Below are 24,851 nucleotides of genomic sequence, written 5' to 3'. Positions count from 1 at the left end.
AGGTTCCCCAGTCTTTAAGAATTCTGCAGGGTTTAAACTCATACACAGTTTGTAATGGGGCTAAGCCAAATATCCAGAGTTTTGAGTTTAAACTCGAGCATGCATCCTAAGGCACAGTGTGCTTTCCAGGCAGAGTTCAACACTGAGACTACAACATTACTGATTTATTTTGTTGTTATTCCAAGCCAAACAGAGCTATTCTGGCTGGAACCCATTTTCTTTTGACCTTCATGGGTTTCAGAAAGTTTCTGAACTTTCTAAAAGATTTTACCCTCCTTAGCCTATCACTATTATTTTTGTGTGGCTCAGACATGGCTATTTCCCTTTCTGGTGAAAACACAGTAAGGACATGTTTTTGAGGGTCAAAAAATGCCTTTAAATTTCTCTACAACTGAGGAAGACCTTGAGTCTTCCACTGAAGCTGCAGGAGGGCCCAGATGTTTAAGAACAGTCGAGGTAGTAGTGGTGTCCTGAACCCCAGAAAGAAGAGCAGGGTGGGGATTTTGGGGACCCAGCTCCTTTCAAGGTGGGAGTGGTGATAGTTTTGACTCATAGTCCTATAGCTGATTACAGATTAGAGCAGGCAAAACACGGGCATAGGTAAGAGAGGGCCTTGTGCAGATTTGGAGGGAATATGTGGTCAGCACTGGAAAAAAAAGCCTGATGATGAGCAGTGTGGGTTTGCAGTGTGTCCCTGTTTCTCTGTGCTGCTCTGTGACCACAGGCTTATTCAGAAACCCCTGATACCATGGGGGTATTTGCAATACTGGCTCTAAATTGTAGCTGCTGAGGCCTGCTTCTTATTTTCTGTATCTGTGCATATTTAGGCTGTTCTGAGAGAGGGCTAAGAATAACAAGATACAAATAAGAGAACGGAAGCTTAGGTTAAATAATTGTAAAATTGTTGAAGAAATGTTCAATTCCTAAACTTGAATTATTTATGGTCACACTGGGTACGGCACTGGAAGATAGAGCTGAAGGAAGGATGCAGGGAAATTCTAATTTCTGATCCTAAGCTTAGAGTGCTTCTAACACGTATTTTAGGATGTTTTTAGCTCTGAACATGTGAAATAAGACAAAATTAAGTTCCCCTTCATATGCAAACCTATTAATATACCCAAAGCAAGCCTGCAGAGAAAGGCAAACCTCTGATCTGTGTACAATGTCTGCACTAAAGCCCTTTTTGTCTTTGGTGTATTTGAGCAAATCTCCCTGCTGGGTTTCCAATGGGCTGTGCAACATCTAAACCAATATGCCAGGCGTAACTCACATCTGATGTTTCAGGGCTTGTCCTTGGTGTGCTATTGAGCTCAAATATGCATTTCCTCCAGTCTGACTTCTGTTTCCAGATCTTTGTCTCCTATCAGATGATGCCTTAAGGTCATGTTATCTTCCCCATGGGATGGGTCTGGTGAGTCAGGAATGTAAACTGAGGTTTTAATCAGCAGCAGTTTAAGTAAAGGAATGGAAGAGCAGCAGCTGGAGTTGGAATAGCTTGGGAAGCAGCAGTTCTCAACACACTGCATAGTCTGTGCATGATTCACCGTGTGACTGCTCATCAGGCTAGCTCAGGAAGCATCCCCCAAGGGGGCTGTGAAGCGACACCGTTGGGCTTTTTGGCCCCAAAAACTAAAGAAAAGAAAATGTCGATGTTTCTGTCAGGCTGGAGCCTACGGACTAAGCATGGTAACAAATAAAAAACCAAACAGGCAGCCTGACTGCCCCCAGCTTCCATGGAGCTTTCCTTTGGAGCATGGACTACCAGGCTAAATGGGAGCCAGGGGAGGGCTGGGCTCTTGTGTGGGGCTAAGATGATGGTGCCAGCTCATTTCACCTGAAGTTCTTTTATGGGCCCAGAAGGGGAGGTTCAACCTCTCTTAATCGACAGCACGTTCTTTCTCAAATGAAAAACCCCACAAAAAAGACAAATAACCCAAACCCTGTGTCCATACATAATATAATGCAATATTTTACATTGTTTAATTCTATTTAGGAAAGGAGGGAGAAGAAAAATAACTAATGCTTAGGAGCAGTGATAGTAGAAAATAAGGTAGGAGGATGAAATGAGGAAAGGAATGACTAATTCTCTGGCAGTGTCTATAATCTACTACAAAATTATCTGTATTATTTAAGAGTTTCTACTAAAACAGTTCAATGGAAGATAGTTGTACTGGGTTGTGGTTAAGACACAAGACAAGAGGACCTGGGATGAGTTCCTTGTTCAGCCAAAAACTCTTTGGGCACTGCTCAGCATGTTTAAATTCAAAGTTTCCAAACTCCTCTCAGGAGTAGAGCAAGGGGGAATGTTCTATTTCCCAAGTCCAAGACTATGGGGAGGATGATTCTAATTATTTTTGATATCTCCAGTGGCCCATGGTGAAGTTTACTAGCAAATACCAATTAAAGAGAGGTGAAACCAGCAGATTCTGGGAGGTTTGATGGGTCAGCAAAACTGGACAAATAAAGTATTTGCAGGAGGGCTCTGATGCCAACAGGAGCATTACACAGCTTGCCTTCAGTAACACTGTCCTGTTGTAGAAAAGTCTAAGTCTCCATACCTAGATTTAATTTAAAAATGAGTCTGCCCTTTTGAAGGAAGGGCTAAGGCTTAAAAATACATTTGCTGCATCACAGACAAGTAGGTTCACTAATAACAAAAAGACCAAAGACAGATTTTTTTGCATTAGAGAGAGCACTTTATTATTTCTCTGCTTTGTTTTCTTTGGAGTCTGGCTGAAATGTTTTTGATTGCATACAAGTAGGAGATCAGTTGTAATAAGGCGTGTCTCATGTTTTTGGTGTTGCTGCCAGGTCTGAGGTATTTTGTGACTTTTGAACACAGCTTAGGTCTTAAAGGAGCATTATCATAGATTCATTTCGGTTGAAAAAGACCTCTAAAATCACTGCATCAATGGAAACAACCCAAAAACTCTGCATTTCCTCTTTAAGGGCATCTTACTGAGAGGTACACATGTATTTGAAGTACCCAGCACAGTTTGTTTTGTTTCTTAAGTAGCATGTGAGTTTAATAAAACTAAATGCATGAGAATTTCTAAAAGCTCCCTTCTTCATCTTTTAAGACTGCAATTCTTCATTCCTATGCTACTCTGTATTCAGGTTTCCTCTTTCTACATTGATTTTGCCTACTACTCCTATTGGGCAGTAAAAAAACGACCTTTCCAGGTTTCCTGGTATTCATTCTTTCATGGCACAAGCAGAGTCACTTGGGTTAATAAGTTAGAAGTTGGATTTTAATTGTCTGTTTTCTATCATATTTGAAAAAGTTATAAAAACAATTCCCTCAACATGTGGTGCTGTAAGTTCCCCTTCCCCATGTTGTTTTTGGACCTGCAGTATTTTGAATATGACATCTTACAAAAAATAATCGTATTTTTAAAACCTCCTACTGGAGTGCATTTGATTTGAGTTATTCAAAGCAAATGTGGAGGACTAAGAGCTCCTCTGAAAACCACCAGTGAGGGGAAAGCAGTGGTGTTTGCTCCCCTCCCCGGGGCACATTCTGTTCTGTGTGCAGGGGTGGGACTTTCTGGGACTCCTCAGAGAACTGTGCACATCCACCAGCAGAATTTAGCTCCCAGATATCCAGAAATATGTTTGGACACAGTGCAGTGGTACAACCTGCTGGTTCTAAATTTCTGGTAGGAGCCAGACCTTTAGCCAGGAGTGTTGAAATGAAGAGGCCTGGTGACCTCCCCTGTGAGGTCCCTACTCCAAGGATTTTGCAGCTCCTTCTGCACAAGAAGAGCTGTTCAGCAGTGAGGGTACAGGATGGGCAGCAGGGCTTGTGCTGACACATGTCAGAATATCCATTGCCATCAAGGTAGCTCACATCCCCTGATTTCAGAAGAATAATTCCAGATCATGTCTGCTGATAACCCAATATTTATATAAGAATTTCCTACTGGTTTAATGGCAAATTTGATTTTTTTTTTTTTTTGAGAAAAATCTGACTTACTAAATGCAGTGGATGGGTTTTTTTCACCGCTTTTTACCATCTTGAGCATCATGCCATGAAAACCTGAGCCTTCAGGTCCTCAGGAATTTCTTTCCCTCCTGTTACCTATTCCCACAGGTGCAGGCATAGTCCTAAAGCTATCACATTGCATGTAATTGCTGTAGAGAGGATGATCATTTCAAGGGAGAGAATATGAAGCAGGATCAGATGAATTCCTTAATCAGGACAGAGCCCACCATCTTGTGTGTGTCTATTACTTCAAACATAAAGGCAAGGCTCCACTCCCTTTATTATATACAGATTATCAACAGAATTGTTTTGAAATTGCAATTTTCTTAAAATAATCACTGTACCACCCACAAATAATTTCTCCACCAACTAGAAAAGAATGATGAGCTTAATTTCAGCCCAAAGTGTGTGAAACATAGTGCCTTAAACCTAGTGGTTCCAGTTAAAATCTTTTCTGGACACAGCTGTAAAATGCAACAGCCATGTGAGGGAGGATGAGAGCAGCAAGGGATGATAAGATCTATGTAAAATCAGTTTTGCTGCTGTTGCTGATGAAATGTCAAAGGAAAGAGGGTTAAGAACCAGTGAGCCCATGAAAACAAGCAATACAAAAATAGTAATTTTAACTTCATTGGTGCTTTTATAATGAAGGTAGTGAAACAACTTCTTGCGCATACTCATAGAGTCTGGAGATTCTTATTTAGCTGTGTGAAGAAACGAAAGAGTGAAAAATGACTACATCCTGAGCAGTGCACTCAATGCTTATCCACTGTAGAAAACTTCTGGTATAAAACAGTCTGGAAAGAATTTGCTGCCAAGTAGCATTTCAAACTCCTCTGCATAGAACAAAGGCAGTCATCTGGAGGTCTGACTAGTGGTAAACCTGGATGAAACTTCACCTCAGACATCCTGGAGAATCCATCTTTGGTTATTCTTGGATCGATATATACAGTGACAACAAGGTGATCTGGATTAAAAACTCAAAAAAGCTACTGTGACCACTAAAGTCTTTATAGAAAATCAGCCCCTTTTTTTCTGAGATCCTCTGTGGTTCGTGATGGCAACACCAGCCCTGTGAGGATGGTTACATTAGGTGCTTGATGATCTCTGTTGTGCTCTGATTCAATCCTTTAAGGAGTTATAGGCTTTTGTGGTCCGGCTGTTGATGAAATCCGCCTTCTTAAAGTCAGCCTTTGGAATGGAAGAAACAGAACAATTCATTATCTTCAGTGCTGGTTCTGCAGGGGAAGGCTGGGTCCAGCTGCCTAAAAGCTGAGTAAGGAGCCATGGTAGGGGTCTAGGCAGAGTCCTGTGCAGTCACAGAGCCAGAACAGGCAGTGCTTGTTTAGTCCCAGAGAGATGAGAAGATAACTGGAACTGCTGAACTCTCTCCGCCCACTGCACCAGGAGCCCGCTCCTCAGCCCTACAGACTCCTGACTTTTGGGTGACTAACAGCTGAGATTAACCTAGCTGAGATTAACCCTGTCAGAACAAAGAACACAAGGCAATGCCAAAATGACTCAGGATTTTATCAATTCTGTTTGATCCAGTGATTTCTGTGATTTTCATTAGACTAAAGTTTCAAAAATGTCCAGGCATTAGATGGCTCTGAAGTTTTCAGTGCTATACCTGGTGTCTCTAGGGGACCTGATTTGCATAGGAAGAGCAAATAATCAGCATTTTTGAAAATCAAGTCTGACAAAGGTGTCTTACAGGCTTTGCTAAACTACCAGTAAATTAATAAAATTCATGCCATCAGGGATATTGCTGTATGGTAAAGTCAGGAATGCAGTTGTAAAAAACCAGAGACAACAAAAGCCAGTTAAAAATTTATATGACACAATAGCCTTATTCTTGAACACAGATTTCTGGTTTGTGGGGCAGTACCTGCTGATTGTGATGCAACACTCTTAAAAGTTTATGCTAAGAAACTATTTTGGAGCAAATTTCAACCAAAAAAATCTACAAATAGAAGCAGCTGAATAATAAATGCTAGCAGCTTGCTTGAGAACTTGGAACAGTTTTAGGTTATAGGGAATTTGAAGTGACAAATTCTGAACAGCAAGCACACAAGGATTGAAAACAGTTTGAAATGCAGGGTGAAGGTAGGTGGGTGGAAATTAACTCAGCTGTGTGCTGAAAAAGCAGGAACAGAGCTTCAAAAAAACCAAAGGGGCTTGTGGCAGACTCATGCTGGTCATTTTTTGTTTGATCTGACTATGGCAGCAAATGTTTGCCAACACCTCCCCCAGGCCCTAGGTTTTGTGTTTTTTATATGTGACACCTGGGCTACCAGGCCATGCAAACAAGGAGAACAAAACTGCTCTGGTTTCAAAGCAGGAAGCTGCCTCGCCCTGCCTTTGTTTTTGCTGGCACTGTAGCTCCTCTGTGCCAGGCTGGTTCAGCCAGCGTGGATGGTCACCTACTCTGCATCACTTCTTACCACCTGACACTTCTGGCAGGCAGCAGCAACACTTTTCATAAGCTTTGCCAGCAGATATAAAACCACAGAAGGAGAGAACATGAACACGGGCAAAAATTAAGGCCACGCATTACTTACACAGGCTTATGTACAACTAAATAAGAAAACCAAATTCAGAGACCACTTGAATCCTATCATAGGTTGATTCTTAAATGTACAGGAGTGCTAAAGGCCCCAGAGGACAAATGAAAGGGTTCTAGGTCTGAAAGAACAGATTATTTTCCTTTGTGCTTACCTTTTTGTAAGCACTGTGGAGGTCGGTGTGTGACCACAGCGAGTAGAGGAGGACTGAAGCAGCCCTGCTGGCTTTGCTGAACATATTGCTGCCATTTTGCAAAGAAAGAATGATAAAGCATGTTTAAATTCCCACATCATAATCATAGTGCATGTATAGACTTCAGAAAACCTCATAGCAATTGTTTTATCTCCCTTTACTCCTAAGTGCTGGTTTGGCGCCCTTTAGGTACTGTAGCATGTTTCCTTATTACTGAAACAAATGAAACATGCCTCCCTGCTTCACTCATTCTTCAAATTTAGGGAGAAATCAAGTGCTCTGTAGCCTACATCTTAGAGCAGCTATCATAGTGTCCATTTTCAGCTGAGGAAAATACCCTCAGCACAACAAGCATTTGAAAGAATCTTTTAAGTAGGTAAAATCTCTGGTTAGTTAGACAGGATTTAACCTATTCAGGGCCTCACGAGGCCTCCTTCACTGAAATTGATTTCCTCTTTCATTTTGCAAAGAAAGAGCAAGGCAAAGGGAACAATTATTCATATTTATAAAGCATTAATTACCTTCTGAGTAAATACTGACTGCATGTGCTTACATATTAAAGAACAATTAAATTTTTAATCCGTTCTCTAAACTGCCAATATATTATTTTTAAGTACAGATCTGTCAGTTCTATAAAATGTATCCCTGCACTTTTTTGCTAAAGCTTATTAGGGCTGTGTCACGATGAACAGGAAACACATTTTGGGTACAGATGAAATCTGATGATCAGTCACTACAAATATGTCAGAATACAGATAATGTTGTTCAGTTATCTTCTGAGGAGTTGGTTAAAATGCTGGAACCTGGTGAATTTAGCTATGGGTGGGAGAGATACAGAGATCTTTATTTCCCAATCAGTGCAATTCTATCCACATCACTCATTTGGGCTGTCCTGTACCTTGAGATGAAGGAGGTTTTTTTTCTCCCCGAGTGCCAGAGGCTGCATTTCTTTTTTTTCCTAGGGAAAGAGTGAGCCCTGTGGAGCCTCTCACCTGTCATTCATGCTGATGGCAATGACCTTGGGCAGGCCGTGGGCGCTGAGGAGCAGCCGCGCGTTGTGCGAGCTGCTCTGGGTCAGGTTGAACAGGGTGTAGCAGATGGATGCTGTGGTTTCACAGGCAATGTCACACCCTGGCACACACTCGGGCAGGATGGACACCAGATCAGGCAGAACTTCTCTGGCTGCAAGTTGGAAGAGAGACAAGCAATTCCATTAGTAGCAGGTGCAGATTAACCTCATTCCTCGCATTGTCCCTCATCAGGGAGCTGTGTGCTCCCACCACACACTCACGGCTTCCTACCTGCATTACATCCCCACAATTCAGGTTTAGCTGCACCCACACTGCACTGGACAGCCTGTAACTTGCCTCATGCACAACCCATTAATACCTCATGTGCTGGACTGAACTCACCAGACATGTGCCAGCTGCAGGCTGCCACCTCCCTTTTAGAGATATTTTATATTAAATTTATCTCCGTTTGATATGGAGGTTCACTTTGCTTGATAAATTTGGATAAATGTAGGTTCATTTTGCTAGATAAATTTAGACCCTTATAATCTAGAAAACAGTGTGCCCGCTCAAATGTTTTCCTTTGGCCAAAGGGCTTTTTTTTTTGAATTTGACGTGAATTCACAGATGCTTTCAGGCAATCAGAAAGAACATCTTTTGACAGAGAAAAGACTCGCCTGAAATTCCCCCAGTCCTCTCTATTATGGGAAAGCAAGGAAACAACTGTGAATGTGCAAGATGAAGCACCTGCCCCCAAAGCTTTGTGCTATTCTGTCTTTCCCACACTACCATAAATTATTTTTTCCTGATGAAATCCAAACTTTTTATCAGTTTAATTTCTTCTCTTTCAGAGGGATTCACCACCTGTAATCGTTAACACCATATGGATTATCCCTTGGAAGTCAGCCCAACAACATGTTACAGTATTTTCATTAAAAGGGAATGTTCTCTAAGGATCAAACAAGGCCCAGGAGACTGTTCTCAGAATTCTGGAGGGTAATCTGGCCCACGAGCCATCTGTACACCTGGAACTTTCCCTTTCCCCCTTGGTGGGAACACAAAAAGGACAACAAATTATATGAAAACATTTTATCCTATGAGTAGGGAAAAGTCTTAAATACACAATAAATCGAAATGAGAATACTCAGAATAGAAATGGCTTTTATTTAGAAATGAGATTATTTAAAAAGAATGAACTATTTTTTCTATAGCATCTTAGCCTCCATTCTCAAAAAACTTTGCAGGAAAACTGTGTGGGCTGCAAACTTCTTAAGCTTTGTGTATAATAAAAGAGAGCCTGATCTTTGCTAGAAGAATTAGAGATGTTTTGTGATTTCTTGCATTATGCAGCTGTGGCAGCAGAGAGCTCAGCACTCACCTTCCTTTACCCAATTTTAAGCAAAAGAAAAAATCCCTCTCTAAATCTATGTAGACTTTACTTCAATTATGTATTTTTCAAAGTAACACCAATGGAAGTATCTGAAGAGGAATACCCAATAGAGTGAAAACTTTGTTTAGGTGAAACTCTGTTTTTTTCCGCATTTATTTTTTTATCAAAGCAGGAAACTTTAATGTGAAGAGAGCAGAGCAGGCTGTGAGTGTTTGCTCACCGATGTCGTTCTGCAGGGAGGTGTTTCGAGACAGGTTCCTGAGCAGTGAGACCGCTGTCTTCTTCACGGCGGGGTGGCTGACGTGCAGCATGGCTCGGATGCCTGGGAGGCCGTTTGCCTTCTGAACAACAGTCCGGGCCACTGCCAACGGCATCTGCAGAAAGGCAGCTCTGGGTCATTGCCATGAATGCAGAGACTCACAAAAAGCCACACACAGCCAGTTCCCTGCACCAGTTTAGGCTTATTTAAAATAGTTTTAAGCCAGAGCTACATATGAGTTGTAACAGGAAAGGAAGATGATATAAAAGAAGTTTCAAGCCCCCTTTCTCCCAGGTGCTCTTTGGCTAGTTCCTCAGACAGATATCACTGGTTTCTTCAACACAAAAGTGATCTGCTGTTGTGCCAGAGCCCTCCTCTCTCTACAGGAATATCTTCCACAAAACAACTTTTTTAGTGCTTTGAACATCTGCTCATCCCTCGCTGTGTATGAACCAGCAAACTCCACACATGGAGATGTACACAGAGGGAAAAGAAGCAGATCCCATTTAATGCCAGGCAAGGAAAAGCTGAACTGCTGTTGTAACTTTTCTCTAAAAAGTCCTTTTTCTGTTTCTCTGTTTCTGCTGCATCTCTTCTGTATTTTTCTTTTTATTCTTGGATTTCTCAGCCTCCTTTGGACTGAATTCTTTTGGGATCCTCCCTCGTGGGGAGCCCTGCTTATCTCAGTTCTTATGATTCGAAGAAAACTCCCGAGCTTGTTAGAATTTTGTTTCTCATGTTTATTAACAGGTGATCACAAAACTTAACAGGTCTCTCCAGGCTGGTTACACAAGATTAATCTTTGCAATTTGGTACATTTCTTTCTTCTGATGGTACAAACAAGGCTTTGTGGCACCCTTCGTGTCTGATGCACAAAATGGCTCCAAAATACGCAGTTCTTTTATCTTTATACCTATTTTTACTCAATTAACAATAGACATGTATATTATTTTTCTTAATGACCTAATGACCCATCACCTCTGTGATGCCCTGTGGCATTTTCTATCTAATCACTTACTATTACCCAAAAACCTCTAGGAGAAGAACATGAAGAAGAAAGAAGGGACAAGGGACAACACCCTAAATCCTCTATTTTGTTTCCTGTTCTCTAAACTAACTTTTTCACCCAGAGGTTTAAAAAAACTTTCTAATCTACACACTTACACTTTTAGCTTTTTTCATCTAACTTTAACATTTGTTTTCATGTATCACCATGAAAACATGCTCATGAATTTCATATTATATGAAATTTAGTGTTTTTCTAGATCTTCTAACTAAGTATCAGAAACAAGGGCACACACTCTGTATTCCAGACTCCAACAGCTGCCTTTGACTTTCCCTTCAATGTTCTTCATTCTCCTTCACCATGTCAGAGAGCCAGTTGCCTGTCAGTGGTTGAGTGCAGCTGCACTGCAGCCCTGAACTCTATGCATTCACATCAAGAACTAAATGAAAAGAAAAGGAAAAAAAGTTGACTTACTGGTCCAGTGCCAGCTGTGAGGTTTTGAAGAGCTCCCAGGGATGCTTCCTGGGTGTAGTTTCTGGTACTCTTTGCTATTAAGGAGAGGTATATCCTGATCAGTGTAGAATGCCAGAGCGATTCAACACCTTTGGGATTGCTCTTTTCCTCAGGTAGCGGGGTGTCCTGCTGCTTCTAAACATGTGAGCAGATCAAATCTTTAGAAACAGTGACCTCCATAGCTTAATGCATCACAAGCTCAGCTAGCTGTTTTGTAACTCTCTATGATAAGGTTATTTGAAGACTGTCAAGTTCTGAGATCAAATAACAATGTGCAAAATTTCAGTATTTAATGATAGTGGCCAGTCCATCCAGTGGAGTATTCCTCAACTAATAAAACATTTGCTGTGTCTTTGTCATCAGCAGCAGCTGAACGAGAAAATTGGTGTCAAGAATGACTATCAATAAATTTGCATTTTTGGGGCAAGGAAGTGTCACCCTACCAGATACATCAATAACAGACTGTTAATTAGATCACAGCCTTATTCTCCTGAGGTTGCTACGAGTTATTAACCAAATGAGATGCAACCAATCATGTACATTACCTCTTTTATTTTTCTGCTCCGTGTTCCAAAACAGCCTGGTGTTTTATCATTGTTAGAAATATTTCTTCTTTGCATATATATGCTCTGGGCATAGCTCTCAGGAAGCTCTATCTCTAGCTGGTAGGACAGATTGTGAAGAATGCACACACAGTTCTCTGTGGCCTAAAATAACAGAAGAATAGAAATTGAGAACTTTTGCATGTGTTGAAGGGACACGTATAGACACGGGAAGAGATTTCATTTTTGGATCTTCAGTAAGTGACTGCAGAGTTTCTAATGCCTCACAGAAGAGCCAGGCTTCATGCCAGTGACCCACCAGACTGCCTTTGCACTGATAAATGAAACATGCCCTGGGATGTTCCCGAGCAGAGAGGCCAGCTGGCACACGGGGTGCGTGCCTGTTGGAAACCGTCCTGGGACACTGTAATTCCTGCACTGGGCCTGGGCATTGTTTGGGCGAGTGCTGCTTGACACAGGCTAGAAGTGTGCCAAGAAATGTTTAAGAGCTTAGGAGTAAGGATGATCATGTACACACCTCACCAGAACACCAGCAAAGGGAAAGGTTTTTATTTTCCCCAAGGAGGAAGCATTTTTCTGTGGTGGAATTCTTCTTAAAAGAAGGCATTCCTTCCTGAACGTGGCTATGGTCAGATCTACAATTTCTGAGTGATGAGTCTAGTGGCAAATAGCTTTATTACCAGTTCCTCCTTTTCTGAAAGCCAAAGAGGAATGAGAGTGGTTTTAAGACAAAATGCAGCATGGAGCTACTGGCACACATGTGATGTGCTGGATTCTCCCTGAAGCTAATGGCACAGGATACAGGGGATGGGGAAGCTCAAGTAACTAATCCTAGAATAGAGCTATAAATGTGCAGTAATTACCACTGCACAGCACAAGTTATTGCAGGCCCACAAGAAGTGCCTCACAGGCTGCAGCTAACGTAAGTGACAGCTGCTCTTCTCACCCAACTTCACCCAGCTGAAAGACAAGCCTCTGCTCCAAGAGTCTGTGTTCAGGGTTCACCTGCACTCAGTGGTGGGAGGAAGAGTGACAGAAACTGGCATCTGGAGGTGTCCATGTCCTTGTAGTTACTGGCTTAGGCAGCAAGGAAAAAAAGTACATTTTTTTTTTCCCTAAAAAAAAAAGCCCTAGGAAAATTAGTTTCATTCTAAATGATGCCAGTTCCTTAATCACACTGCCACCCAAAGGGATTTAGGTTCTTTATTTCCTGAGGGATATGTAGCATTAAATACATAGGAGAGTAACCAGATTCATTTTTTAAGCTTCTAGCTAGCTAGAATCCTGAGACAACCAAAAAGGCAACATCTGACTCGTTTGTGTGTCAGCATTTCTGAAAGCTGTGATTTTATCTCACTTTTTTTTTTTTAAAAAGGCAGAAGTTTCTACCTTTCTCTCTAGTGATTCTGAAGATGTTTTCCCAGTGCTAAATTATACTAATCTTTTAGACTGCAGGATAAAAATACTTCAAAAAACTTCTTACTGGACTTCCACCTTTGGTGGCAGTTTTAAAAGCCCTGGAAATAAGTTTTGCAATTACATCACAGCTGTTTCTGAACATTCGTTTCCAAACAACTACAGAAAAATGTTCACTTGGCAATTTCCCCTAGGAAAACATCTCAAAGCGTACCTTGTCATTGGGCTCATGGTCTGCAATAGCTCCTTGGATATAATACACAAGAGAATCAATCAAGCCCTCACATTCTCTCATCTTCTTCCTTCCTTCTGGGCCAGCAGAGCTCATGTTTCTGTGCAGGAAAGAATATGTTGGGGAGAAGAGATTTAGTCAGAGGTATTTTCTTGTGCTCCTCTGACAAACTTTTCCATCTAAATCTTAAAGATAATGAAGTTCAGGTTGGGTGCTTCTTTTCTTCAGATATGTAAGACAATGAGCCTCTTCTAGATAAAACTTTCACTCCCAGACAAAACCAAATACTCCAGGGAAACAAACCACTTGTGTTTCTACGGATAAGGTAAGACTTGGCTCAAATTTTCAGCTCAAAGTTGAGTTAATCCTTTTTAAGCAGTTTAAAAAAAAGACCAAAACCTTGAACTTTTTTTTTCACTGTTCCATTTTCAGTTATAATTTTAATATTTAGGATGGTGGAAATATCAGAGGAGAGATACCTGTAAAACCTTCCATGCACGCAGATGTCCTTTGAAATTAATTTACTTACGCTGAGCTGGTTCTTGATCCAGGACGACCCATCAAAAGTCCCACGATCTGAGAGTTTTAGCAGCACCTCTACATTCACATGCAAGGACCCCCTCTTTGCCTGGCTTTCAAGTAATGTTTGCTGTGCTTTGTAGTAAACCAAGTACAACATACAAATGCATTGCAAAACTGATTTAAAACCTCTTGAAAAACCAGACACACACTTGCTGCTTGGCTCTAAACAAGCCACTGATTTCCATGGAAGAAACAACACCATTTTGGGGTGTAATTATTTTTACAACTCAACAAGGTCCGAATTGTGGATTACTGGAATTATAACCCAGGCCTTATTTTTTTACTCCTGCAGCTCTGCTGGACAAAATATTGCACATTCAAGCTTCTTTGTTTAAAATAACATTAAATATAACCCAATCTTAGCATCCATCAAAGCACAGATGTTCCTTTAGATAGTTTCAAGTTGCTTATTTTGCATGCTTACTTTGTCCATTAAAAATTACAATGTTTACAATTTTATTAATGACAAAGCCAGTAAGGTTTAAACTTTCTGGTGGCTTACAACTGTAAAATGAATGTAGCATTTTATACACTGTCATTTTACTTCCATTTTTTTTTTCCTCTGGGAAGTACGTATTCAGGTTAAATATTAGGCACTGTAATTACAATTTTACTTTAGGTCATGATGTTAACAATGTCTCTATTTACGGGTTCATTTAGTCTCTCATGGAATTATACATCACAGAATCAATATTCAGATCCCACAGCATGGCCTACTATAGAAATCCCTCTGGGATTTGATTTTACCTATATATGTCACACTCAAGGCATGTCACCTTTTCCGGTGTTTATGCTGACAGAAGTGCACACGTTACAGCCCTCCTGCTGCATAGCAAAAATAGTTTCTGGGGCACACAGACTAAAAATACTGTCAAAGATAAGTGTGGAATTTCCCTCACCAAAGACACTTCAGATGATGCAGTGTTTTGTTTTGTCCCAGTACATATTCTAAAATCCTCTCAAGTTTTTACAATTGATCCTGCTGAATGCTTGTGCAAGGAGAGGCTGTGCCCTGGCCTTGCTGTCTGCATGTAGAGAGTAGAGGAAAGAGCTTTTACAGCTCAGGAGGCAGAGAAGAGGGGCACTGAATCAGGGGCACTGTCCTGTTCTGCAAGGGAAATTAATTACTGGGCTCTGTTTGATTAAGAAGTTGATGGTCATCCAGAGACAGACACCAGCATGTGTCCATGGGCACACCTGTACACATATGGTTACTCCTTTCCCCACCCTCCCCTGTTTCCTTAGCCTGACAACATGGACTGGGAAGGGAAGAGCTCCTGCTTTCCCACTCATCCAAACACTGCTGTACCCACCTTCCCCAAAACAGGGTCAGAGAAGAGCATTTCAGGCAAAACCTCAGCTAACAGCTTAAATTTGTCTGCTGATTGAAGCTTGAGAACTTCCAGGAGATAAAAATATTATTGGATTAGTAAAAAAAAAAAAAAAAATCTGAGAAGTGTCACAGAAATGTAAATGTAAATATGTATTTTTTTGAAACAATGGAGACGTTTTGCTTAGAGAATTTCACAACTGACTTCATCTTGGCTTCCTGAGATTTGAGGTTCCTGACAACTGAAATGCCAGCCTCTGAGTTCACCAGTTGGATGTCACTGTAGTGGAGTTCCAGGAGGCCCTGGAATACTCGGTGCTTACAACGTGAGGAGAGTGCAGCCTTAGGGAGATTGCTGCTTGTGGGGATTCTCTCCTCTAAATGACCCAGAACTTATAATTTGGCAGCACCCACCTATGAAAACTCCCTGACTTCTGGCACACTTAGCTGTGCTAATGCTGGTGACATGCTCAAACTGTGCCGTTTGTTGATGTGGATGCGCCCTTTCTGTCTACAGACCTCATCTGTCTCATCTTGCATTTGCTGCTTCTGTCCCCTCCTGCACACATGCATGGTGCAACTACCCCTGTAATCAAAATAGATCTTTGCTCACAGTCCTGTGCCATGTGGTGAGGATCAGCTCATTTCCTGCTGGGAAATATTATTTTGATCCAGAGTTGTGAGGCAAATACAAAGAAATTTGACACAGTAAAACCAAGTGTGCCTTTGGAAGAAACAGAATGATGATAATAAATGTTCAGTTAGCTGATAAACGGCACCAAATGAAAGGGATACTCCCTCTAAGCCAACACTGAGTCATACACTGACTGTTGGAAAAGGTTCTTGAACTGCCATGAGTGGCCCACATAACTGATAAGAAGAAGGATTTTGCTCCTGGGACTCATTCTGCTTAAACTAGTAATGTGAATTTAATTCAATTACCAGACAACATTTTGGGAAATTCTATTCTCTTCATGCCTTGCACAGTTCAAAAATTCACCAAGGAGGGAAAGGTATCTGGGATCTGCTTAGTAACTAGATGTGCCAGGTTTCAAGCTGCTTGTTGGAAGTAGTAAAATTCCTTTCAGGATTTGGGGGAGCAGATAAACTGGAGAGGAGGCAAGAGGAGATAAGAATGAATGGAAATAAACTTAAAGGAATGGCAATGCTATGCAAGAGGCCTTGGTTCAAAGACTTATTATCATCAGTCATTTGTTTTACATTCTCTCTTAGCAGCTGCCATTACGAGTCCAAGGTTTTCAACACATGGGGGGAGCTTTGGCTTCACTTCTCTCCAGAGTAAATGGAAGCAGATGTTTATGCAATGATACAATTTCCTCCAAATGCAGCTTTCCCCTGTCCTTGTGGGTCACTGCGTAATTCACAAGAAGCTCAGACAGGAGCTGGGACAGACAAACTGAGAAAAATAGTAATGAAAAAGGAAGGATGACTTTTATTTTACTGGGTGAGCAGAGGGAGGTTAGCTGACTATCCTAGAAATACCTGTATCTATAGTTGACTATATCTAGAAATAGCTGTCTAGAAAGTTTTGAAAAACTAGAATACATAGGGGCACAGGGGGCTCCAGTTACAGGGCAGTTAAAAAGGAAGGCTCTGTAGTGAAGTACAGCAGCTTCGGCACTTAAATTAAATGTTTTGTAGGGGAAAATGTGATAACTGTGTATAAATCTGGGGAAGTTCAGCAAATGGAACTGTTTGTTATCAGCTTTCAAGGCGTGATACAAACAGCCTTCCTGTCACTGGAAAAGTCATGCCGGAGGTTCACTTACGTATCTAAATAATATTCAAAACCGTGCATTGGACATGCTGCTGGGATCTTATCCCTTCAGACTCAGAGGAGTAGGGGGAAATAGTTCAAAGATTTTTATCCTCTGTATTGGAACTGGAAGCAGAAATTTTATGTGTAGCACTTTCAGGCCAAGAAGAAGTGACTTTACGTTTAAAATCCTACAGGACTTGTCTACAAATGCCTGTAACACTCCCCTAGATAGTTTAATACACCAGTTTTACTTGTTCAGCTTATTGTCAGGCAACCAGTGAAGTCTGTTGATTTGGCTTACTCTGTGGGTCCAGGCAGAGTGCTTTTTATCGTATTTCACAGATAAACAACACTATTACTAATTTTAACTGCCAATGCAGAATTCCATGGTGTACACAGCTTCTTTTTATTACATAAAGTTTGTGACCTATGGTTTCTCTAAAGCTTTGCTTCTCACAGGGTTTTAAGACAAAATGCAGACCCAGAGAATGGGATTAACAAATCCTTTAACGTCAGATTTATCAGTGACTGCATACACTGACACAGGTGCCGAGGTTCAGGACCCCACAATACTTCTGTCAGTAACTGGGGACTGGTCTGGTCATGCACTCACTCCAGTGCTTGGAAGTACCTGCAATATTATCTGCTAGATGTGGATTCACTTCTCCTGCTGCTGTTTTCTCAAAGAGGATGAAGGAAGCTTCCATTTATAATCTGGTAATGGTGTGCTGCAGTGCACATGCCCCCACCAAATGCTCGTGTTGGGTTTGGGCTGTGCTTGTCCCTTTCAGTCAACAGTTGTGTGGAAATCTTTGAAAAAATTTGAAAAAATTCAGAAGAGGTTCTGGCATTCTTCTGTAACTAAGTACAGTACTATGCATAATGTATTGCACTTCAAAGTACTATTTTTACCCTCTAATAGAAGCTGCAGGCTATAGACTTTATCAACATGCCCAACAAAAATGTTAGCATCACAAAAGGGAAGACTAATTACAGATTTATATTCTGGCAAATAAGCAGACTCTTTAAACATATTCATAAGTAACATTGTTCCCTCAGTGCACACTTTTTTTACTCCATGGTGTGCTTTTTATTGATGGAGATTTTATGTTATTAATACATAAGGAAGGAATACCTCTAGTGACCTAAGCTGGGAGGTGAGTCAGTTTCCAGAGAAGAGAAGCAAACTGATTAATCTTAAAAATATCAGCTATTTAGCCTGTACAAATAGGTAAGCCTCATTAAAAACTATTCTGTCCTAGAAAGTATGTGGTAATCTTGCAGATCATCTTTACCTGGGAATTTTCAAGCCCTTCTTTTTCTATTTCTAATTTTCATTTTCGAAACTCTTAAAAATGGGAAGGACTAGAAGATGGACATCATATTTTTAAAACAGGTAATGTATCCTTAAGCACCTACATAAGGGCAATTTTAGAGATTTTTAATTAAGGTTGGAGAGCTCACATGGACTCTGGAGCAGCCCCAAGTGCTGACTTTGTGTCCAGAGTAAGGTTAACCCAGGAATCTACTTTCATTTGAAAGAATTCAGGTACTGTTATACCTTATTTGTCACATAAGAAATTGTGAAACAAGCTCAGGAAGGCCAACACCAAGCTAAACTTGATGATCTGTTTATGATGATGATCTGTTTATGACGATGATCTGAGTCCCCCTTGGCTGCCTCACAGGGAAGAGACAGCTCCAGAGTCCAAACACCAAGAGAGAAGCACCAGACTGGTTTCTGCACAAATGCAGAATTTGTGCTAATTGGGCTAATTAATATGAAGAAAAGACAACCTCCTTCACTTCCTAGACAACAGCACTAAGCATTAGCTAGAGAGGTTTTATTATGGGTGGTTAATGTTTCTTTGTATATGTTTTTGAGTCATGAGAGTAAATAAGTTAATTATTACTTAGAGATGAAGTTAATTAGTAGTTAGTAGGCTGACAAGAGTTCCTGCAGAAAAAAGGTGTATTATTGTTGAGTATTTTAGCTTACAACTCATTTGTCTTCTGAAACCACACGAGTCAGATACAGAGCTGTTTGCACAGGAAAAATCAATGCCATACACATACAACTACTCTGCCACAGGACATGTCAGCAGAGCAGGCAAAACAAGCAGCTTTCCAGCCTCCAAATCCCAAACTTAATTCCTTGTACTCAACTGGAAGGGGTTTAAACCTCAGGTCATGCCTTTGCATTTGTACATTACTGTTTAGTCAGTTCAAACGATGTCCTTTTGTGCATTTTTAAATGTGTAAGCTTACTTAATGTGCAATGACTTTGAACTCACACAGGGCCCCCATTTTATAGACTGTTAAAGGTGCTTTTATTGAAGATGTGATTTTTATACTTCAGCCATTTAGGGGTGTGCTCACTGAAGCCTTTGGTGTTTGTCTGTAGTAACTGCTACTGTGTCCATGAGTCTATTAGCAGATTGCAATACTAAATAAACAACTATAAATCTATTCCTCCTCCTCCTCCAGGCTGCAACTTCCTTGAACTTGTACAAAAGGCTGGACAGAGCTTACTCTGGTATAAAAAATGCCTTTTCCCTAATTTAAACTGCATCACTTTCTAATCAGTTTAGGCAGAGATTATGATGTCTTCAAACAAGCATCTTTGGTAGTAGCTGGAAACAGAACATTTCTATGTGCTTGTAGGTACCATTCCCCCTTTCTAAGTCATCTATTTGTGATTGTGGCTCTGTGTATTTAACCAATTGTGCAGACCTGTTTTGTCATCACTATTGCTTTGGGTAGTTGTCGACAGAGTGCTCACCTCAGGCATCCTGTCGCATTGTAGAAGATATCAGGGTCAGGTAGAACACTTGATTTTGGGTAATCTCTGTCTGGCCAGCCTGAGTAGGGGATGAGGACAGCTTCAGTCAGTGTCTGCAGGGCTTCTCTAACCAACAGGTGCTTCAGCTGGTCATTGGAGGACAGATTCCACAACAGACCTGCAATATCCACAATAAAATCAGAGAGGGAAAAGGACTCCTCTGCACTTTGGAAGACCTGATCTCATACCCCTTGATGTTAATGAGTGAAGAGCCAGCCTGGCACTGATAATCTGAAGAGCAGCAGAAGGGACTGGTAAGTGTTCACCAGCTCTGATCCAGGGACATGGAAACAGGGCAAAAAGGGGGCACAGTTATCCATATGTGAATGAAGTAAGACCTCTACATGGTCAGTCTAATGTCCAGCCAAGAAGTGCAGTTTTCCACAGCTCTGCATTGCCCATCTGCCACAATCACCTCTGTTACCAAAGCAGCACAAGCTAAGGGCAAACAAACTCACAAAAGGGATAGATGGGAGGTGCAGAGAGTTTACAGAAAATCTGCTGGAAGACAGGAGATGCCCATTACCAAATTTCTCTAACACTTGACAGCAAAATTTCTCATAACAGGGAAAGCTGTTAACACTGATTGTCTGCTTCTGTTCAGACATTAGTCACTAAACAAATCATTAAGTAATGCTAAAAACCTTGTCTATTCACAATCTCCAAAACAAAGTTCAAATATAATCCTGAAGAACTTATCAGGTTCCATTATGTTCTATTCCAACAGACAACAATTCTTTTTAAAGTATTCTTCCCTTGGAAAATAACACGTATTTCTGCTTTTCACTACAAAGACATTCATTGTCCCTCCAGCTTGCTGCTCTAAGTTTCACAGACCTCCTCCTCCACACACTGGCAGAGTATTAGTGAATGTTCCTTTCATCAGCTCACAGCAACAACAACAAAAATGTTTCTTTTGTATCTCCTTGCACTTTGAATTTCATTTCAGGTATTGTGAGCAATAGTAAAATCAAAACAAAAGCCAGCCAGAGGCAGCCCATTCCTTCTTCTGGGATCAGCTCCTCAGCCTCTGAATCAGGGGATAAAAGGGAGAATGCACTTTTCTGAAGGATAGGTAAGGCTTACAGGAAATCAGACAAGCAGTCCAAAGGGCACTGGAAAACAAAGCAGGTTAAGACAGAAGGGCACAAATGCAAGGAATGGCACAAGGACAGAATATACTTTTAAAAAGAACAAATACATTTGGAATTACAGGCAGATACTTAAGAGTTGGCAGAAGAGAATCTGAGGTATTGCTCTCACTGTAAATTTTCCAACAAAAACCCTACCTTTACCCACAGGCACTGTCTCTCTGTGCTCAGGATTCTCTCAGTGGTATTCTGGGTGTGGATGAATTTGTGCACATTAGAAAATGTCTTTAGGAGTGGATTGTTTCCTTGCACCTATGCTATATTCTTAGGAGCATAGTTTTCCCTTAGATGATTACTTGGAAAAATGGGTGGGGTCTGCTTTTAAATTTACATTTCTTTTAATGACAGCTCTGCTTGTGCTGTAATCTTCCCTGCAGGAAAAATTTTCTTTCATTTCTTATATTCATGCTGCATGATAACAATTTCAGGAGGTTAGCTACTCCCTGGAGCCTCACCTGGCTTACCTTCAAAAGCTAAAATCTTTTGGTTCTTTCATGCCACAGCCATTTTACTTTCTGTTCCTCAGTATGCTCTCCAAATACTATAAAACTCCAATCCTGTCTTAGGTCCCGCACTGTCTCCAAATGACATCTGCTCCTACAATTTAGGAGAAACCTCACTCCTTTCCTAAGAGATTTCTAAGTAGCTTGTATGCTAAAGAAAGGACAAAGCCTCTGTTTACTTTATCTGTATCAATCCTTTTGTGAAGCTAGCAAATTCAGTCCAATTCAGTGATCTTGGGCAGGTCTGATTCCCCTTGTGAAGAGATCATTTGAGCACAGAAATTGCAGAGAAGCTCTTTTCTGCACGGGGGCATTAGGCAGACAGGTCCACAGCACCTTTCAAATCCCTGTCATCAGCACAAAGCTGCTCTGCTGGGGGCAGTGGTTTGATGTTTTTTGCGTGCTCACAGCCTGTGAGGCAGTCACAGTACGTGCTGTAATCAGCATTTATCTCCACACACTCTGGCTGCTCTCAGCCTTTTCACAGCCCAATACAAGGCACAGTGTGTGACTGGGCTCAGTCTGTATTCCTAAGCCTGAGTCTTGAAGAAAATACAGGCCATCAAAGTATTCTTTGAGAACATTTGATAAAATACGGATTAATGTTAGGCAAGTGCTTGTCTGTATTAACACTGATGGTCCTAATAAACCAGTGACCTTTAAAGATAAGCTTCTAAGGCTGAGATTTACTTATCTCATGTGCACAAGCATTATACTTCTGACAGGTAATGAAGTACAGTATCAGAAAACTTCTGTCTCAGTGTTTTAACTTCCTTGTCTCCTAAAACTTCCTTATCTTCATATACTTTTGCCAGATGGAGTGCTTTGGTACCATGCTTCCCATACAGCAGTAGAAACAAAAAACTTCCCTCTGCTGAGCTTAGACATCTTTATTAATTCATACTGCATGCTTTCAATCCTTGGCCAGGAGTCTTTCACTAGAGTTCACTGAGGTATTATCAGGTACAAAGATGATTTTACTTAACTCTTATGGGGAAAGACATTTAGCTGAATATGATGCCATGCATTTGGAAGTTCCTAATTTGCAGTCAAAGTAGGCAAGTAATATGTATGATCTGGAAAGACAAATGGACTTCTGGTGCTGACCAAAAGTGTAAGACCAAATCTTTGGTGTAAGACCGAATCTTGCACATTAACCTTTTCCTAGAAGTGCACACTTCAGAGAGACTGCATGCATGGATATGATATTCCACTAGTCCTGTATGAAGTCAAAGGCAATGCAAGAGGTGAAATCCATTCATCCAGACTGCCCTTTGCTCTTGTAGGCTCCTTGCAGCTTGCTAGGGAGCTGGAAGAATTGTTCAAGTGACGGCAAAAAGCACTGCCCTAGTGGCATTTTCACTAAGGTACCCAGTGCATTTCCTCCCGCACGTTTGATCTTGAACAAAGCAAGAAATACTTCTGTCTTGGTGTATTTTTAAAGCTATCCTTTGCAACTGACAGGCATGAAAGCACATAATAGTATTTTGCTTTATACAAGCTACATCATCCTGCTTGGCATAAATGTTTTTTTGGTGTCTTTTTTGTTTTGTGAGTAAATATTCACGTTCAGTGACAGCAGTAATTGCTGAAAGAGGATGTCCCTTTATCCATTTCTGCACTGGTGAAGGGGAAGACAGTAATATTCACAATATGCATGTGATTTATCAGGCACAGTCAACATTTTTGTCGGAAATTATGAAACTGCTTGAAGGGAAGGAGCACTGGCTTTCTGGCCACTTTACCACCATTTTCACTGCTTCCCTCACTGGTCTGTAACAGCACTGAGAGTTAAGGCACTATACAGCAAATTACTGTGTGACCCAATTCTGCAGCTGGTGAGTGTGAAAAACTTGAAAACATTTTAATGTTGCAGAGCTGCAGAAGTGAGCTAAAAAAAGAGTGAACAATACAAAGCTTTGTTCTCCAACTCAGAGAGCAGAGTATTTAAAATACTTTAAGGAATGCAGAATTACAGAAGGTCTCAACATGTTTTTGCTTCAGGACAGGGCTGCTTGACAACTTCAGTATCTTCTCACACATGGTGCTCTTAATAGATTTTGTTCCTGGTGTCTTTAAAGATCACTTGAAATAAATCCCCATTCACTTATTCATGTTTTCCATTTATAAAATATAAGCCTGCTCTTCCTTTGCATGCTGATTAGAAAGAATGTGGGTCACAAGCAGTGGAATTCCAAGAGACACACTATGAACACACAGGACTGCAGGGATGAAGTAGGAATCTGGGGCAGTGGAGTTTGTGGGGAATAGAACAACCACTTTCTGTCCATGGCACATGACACTTCTGGGTGACAGCCTTCAACAAGGAACTTCCAGTAGGCACTGTCAGCACAGAACCAAAAAATGAAGGCTGAGCTGCTGTGTAAGCAGCAGGCATTAATTATAGTCCCAGGCACCCCCAGGGAGCCTGACATTCTTTTCTGGAATATCAAGGATTTAAAGCTTCTTGCAAGCAGACTCACTTAATTTCTGAAGAAGCTTTAAGAGGGGAAGTTCCAGTTCCTAATCTCTTGTTATTGACTGAAAGAATGATCCTGAGTAAGGACCTTGGAATTTTACCCTACGGGAATTGCTTAGAGTAGGTGACAGCGCCTTTGTATTTAGTCACTAAACACGGGCTTAAGTAAACAATCATGTACCTCTCCCTGAAAGCTTTTGCACTGCTTCATGCTTGACTGCAGAGAAAATACTACCTGTGATTTGCTTCTTGGTCTCTATATCCCTGGTGTGCCGGAGCAGGCGGAGCAGGAGTGGGATCCCTTTCTGCTCTGACACCTCCAGCTTGTTGTCATTGTCCTCAAACACCAAGTTTCTCAGAGCACCACACGCTGCCCTCTGAACGTCCTCATTCTGAACCTCAAGGAGCTGCAGAAGTTTGGGAATACCACCAAGTGAGAAAACCTGTGAGGAAAACAAAACACAACAGAGAATAGTCAGATGGTGTAAATGATAAACTCCACTCTACCCCTGCCCCAGCAAATGTTTCAATAGTTATAGTGACTCCTTTCATTTGCTCCTATTTGAGAGAACTTGAAGCACAGATCATTAATCATTTGGACATGACTATTAACTTCTGGGCTTTTATATGACTAATACTCTAAACCCACAACTAGGAGAGGCAACATGTTTTCATAATTAATATCAGAGAATGATACTAAATCTCTTCCAGCTTTGCCGCAATTTGTACTCTCTGACATTTAATCACTCTGCTTTTTAGCTTCCGTGTTGGTGAAATGAGTATTTGAGATTTAATTCTGGAACAGTTATGAGCAGGTTTTTACTTTTCCTCAGCAACCAGCCTGATGAAAAGAGTGTTCTTCCCAATGAATGTATTGAAAGTGTATTAAAAAACAATACATTATACTTAATACTTCTTAACTATGCCACACAGAAGAAAAGCAGTAAAAATAAGCATCAAAATGTAGAGCATTAACCATTGTTAGCCAGCTGTCTACTGAACTACCCACATTTAGCAAAGACTACTTTTCAGTGTTTGAATCTTCAGAAAACG

General features: G+C 41.0%; 1 protein-coding gene across 1 annotated transcript in view; it reads right to left on the bottom strand.

Annotated features, from left to right (window-relative positions):
- Positions 1-3,865: 3,865 nt before the first annotated feature.
- Positions 3,866-24,851, bottom strand: part of LOC131592362 (plakophilin-2-like) — a 38,676-nt gene continuing 17,690 nt past the window's right edge. Inside the window, exons 5-13 of the mRNA XM_058863820.1 lie at positions 24,034-24,241; positions 19,606-19,783; positions 13,114-13,231; positions 11,466-11,627; positions 10,882-11,055; positions 9,363-9,516; positions 7,735-7,924; positions 6,704-6,791; positions 3,866-5,176 (exon numbers count right to left, since the gene is read on the bottom strand). Of these exons, the coding sequence (XP_058719803.1) occupies positions 5,108-5,176; positions 6,704-6,791; positions 7,735-7,924; positions 9,363-9,516; positions 10,882-11,055; positions 11,466-11,627; positions 13,114-13,231; positions 19,606-19,783; positions 24,034-24,241 (1,341 nt within the window). The 3' untranslated portion in view covers positions 3,866-5,107. The remainder of the gene's footprint in view (positions 5,177-6,703; positions 6,792-7,734; positions 7,925-9,362; positions 9,517-10,881; positions 11,056-11,465; positions 11,628-13,113; positions 13,232-19,605; positions 19,784-24,033; positions 24,242-24,851) is intronic.

This window comes from Poecile atricapillus, chromosome W (genome assembly GCF_030490865.1).
Source record: "Poecile atricapillus isolate bPoeAtr1 chromosome W, bPoeAtr1.hap1, whole genome shotgun sequence".
NCBI lineage: Eukaryota > Metazoa > Chordata > Aves > Passeriformes > Paridae > Poecile > Poecile atricapillus.
This window is presented reverse-complemented; position numbering and strand designations above follow the sequence as displayed.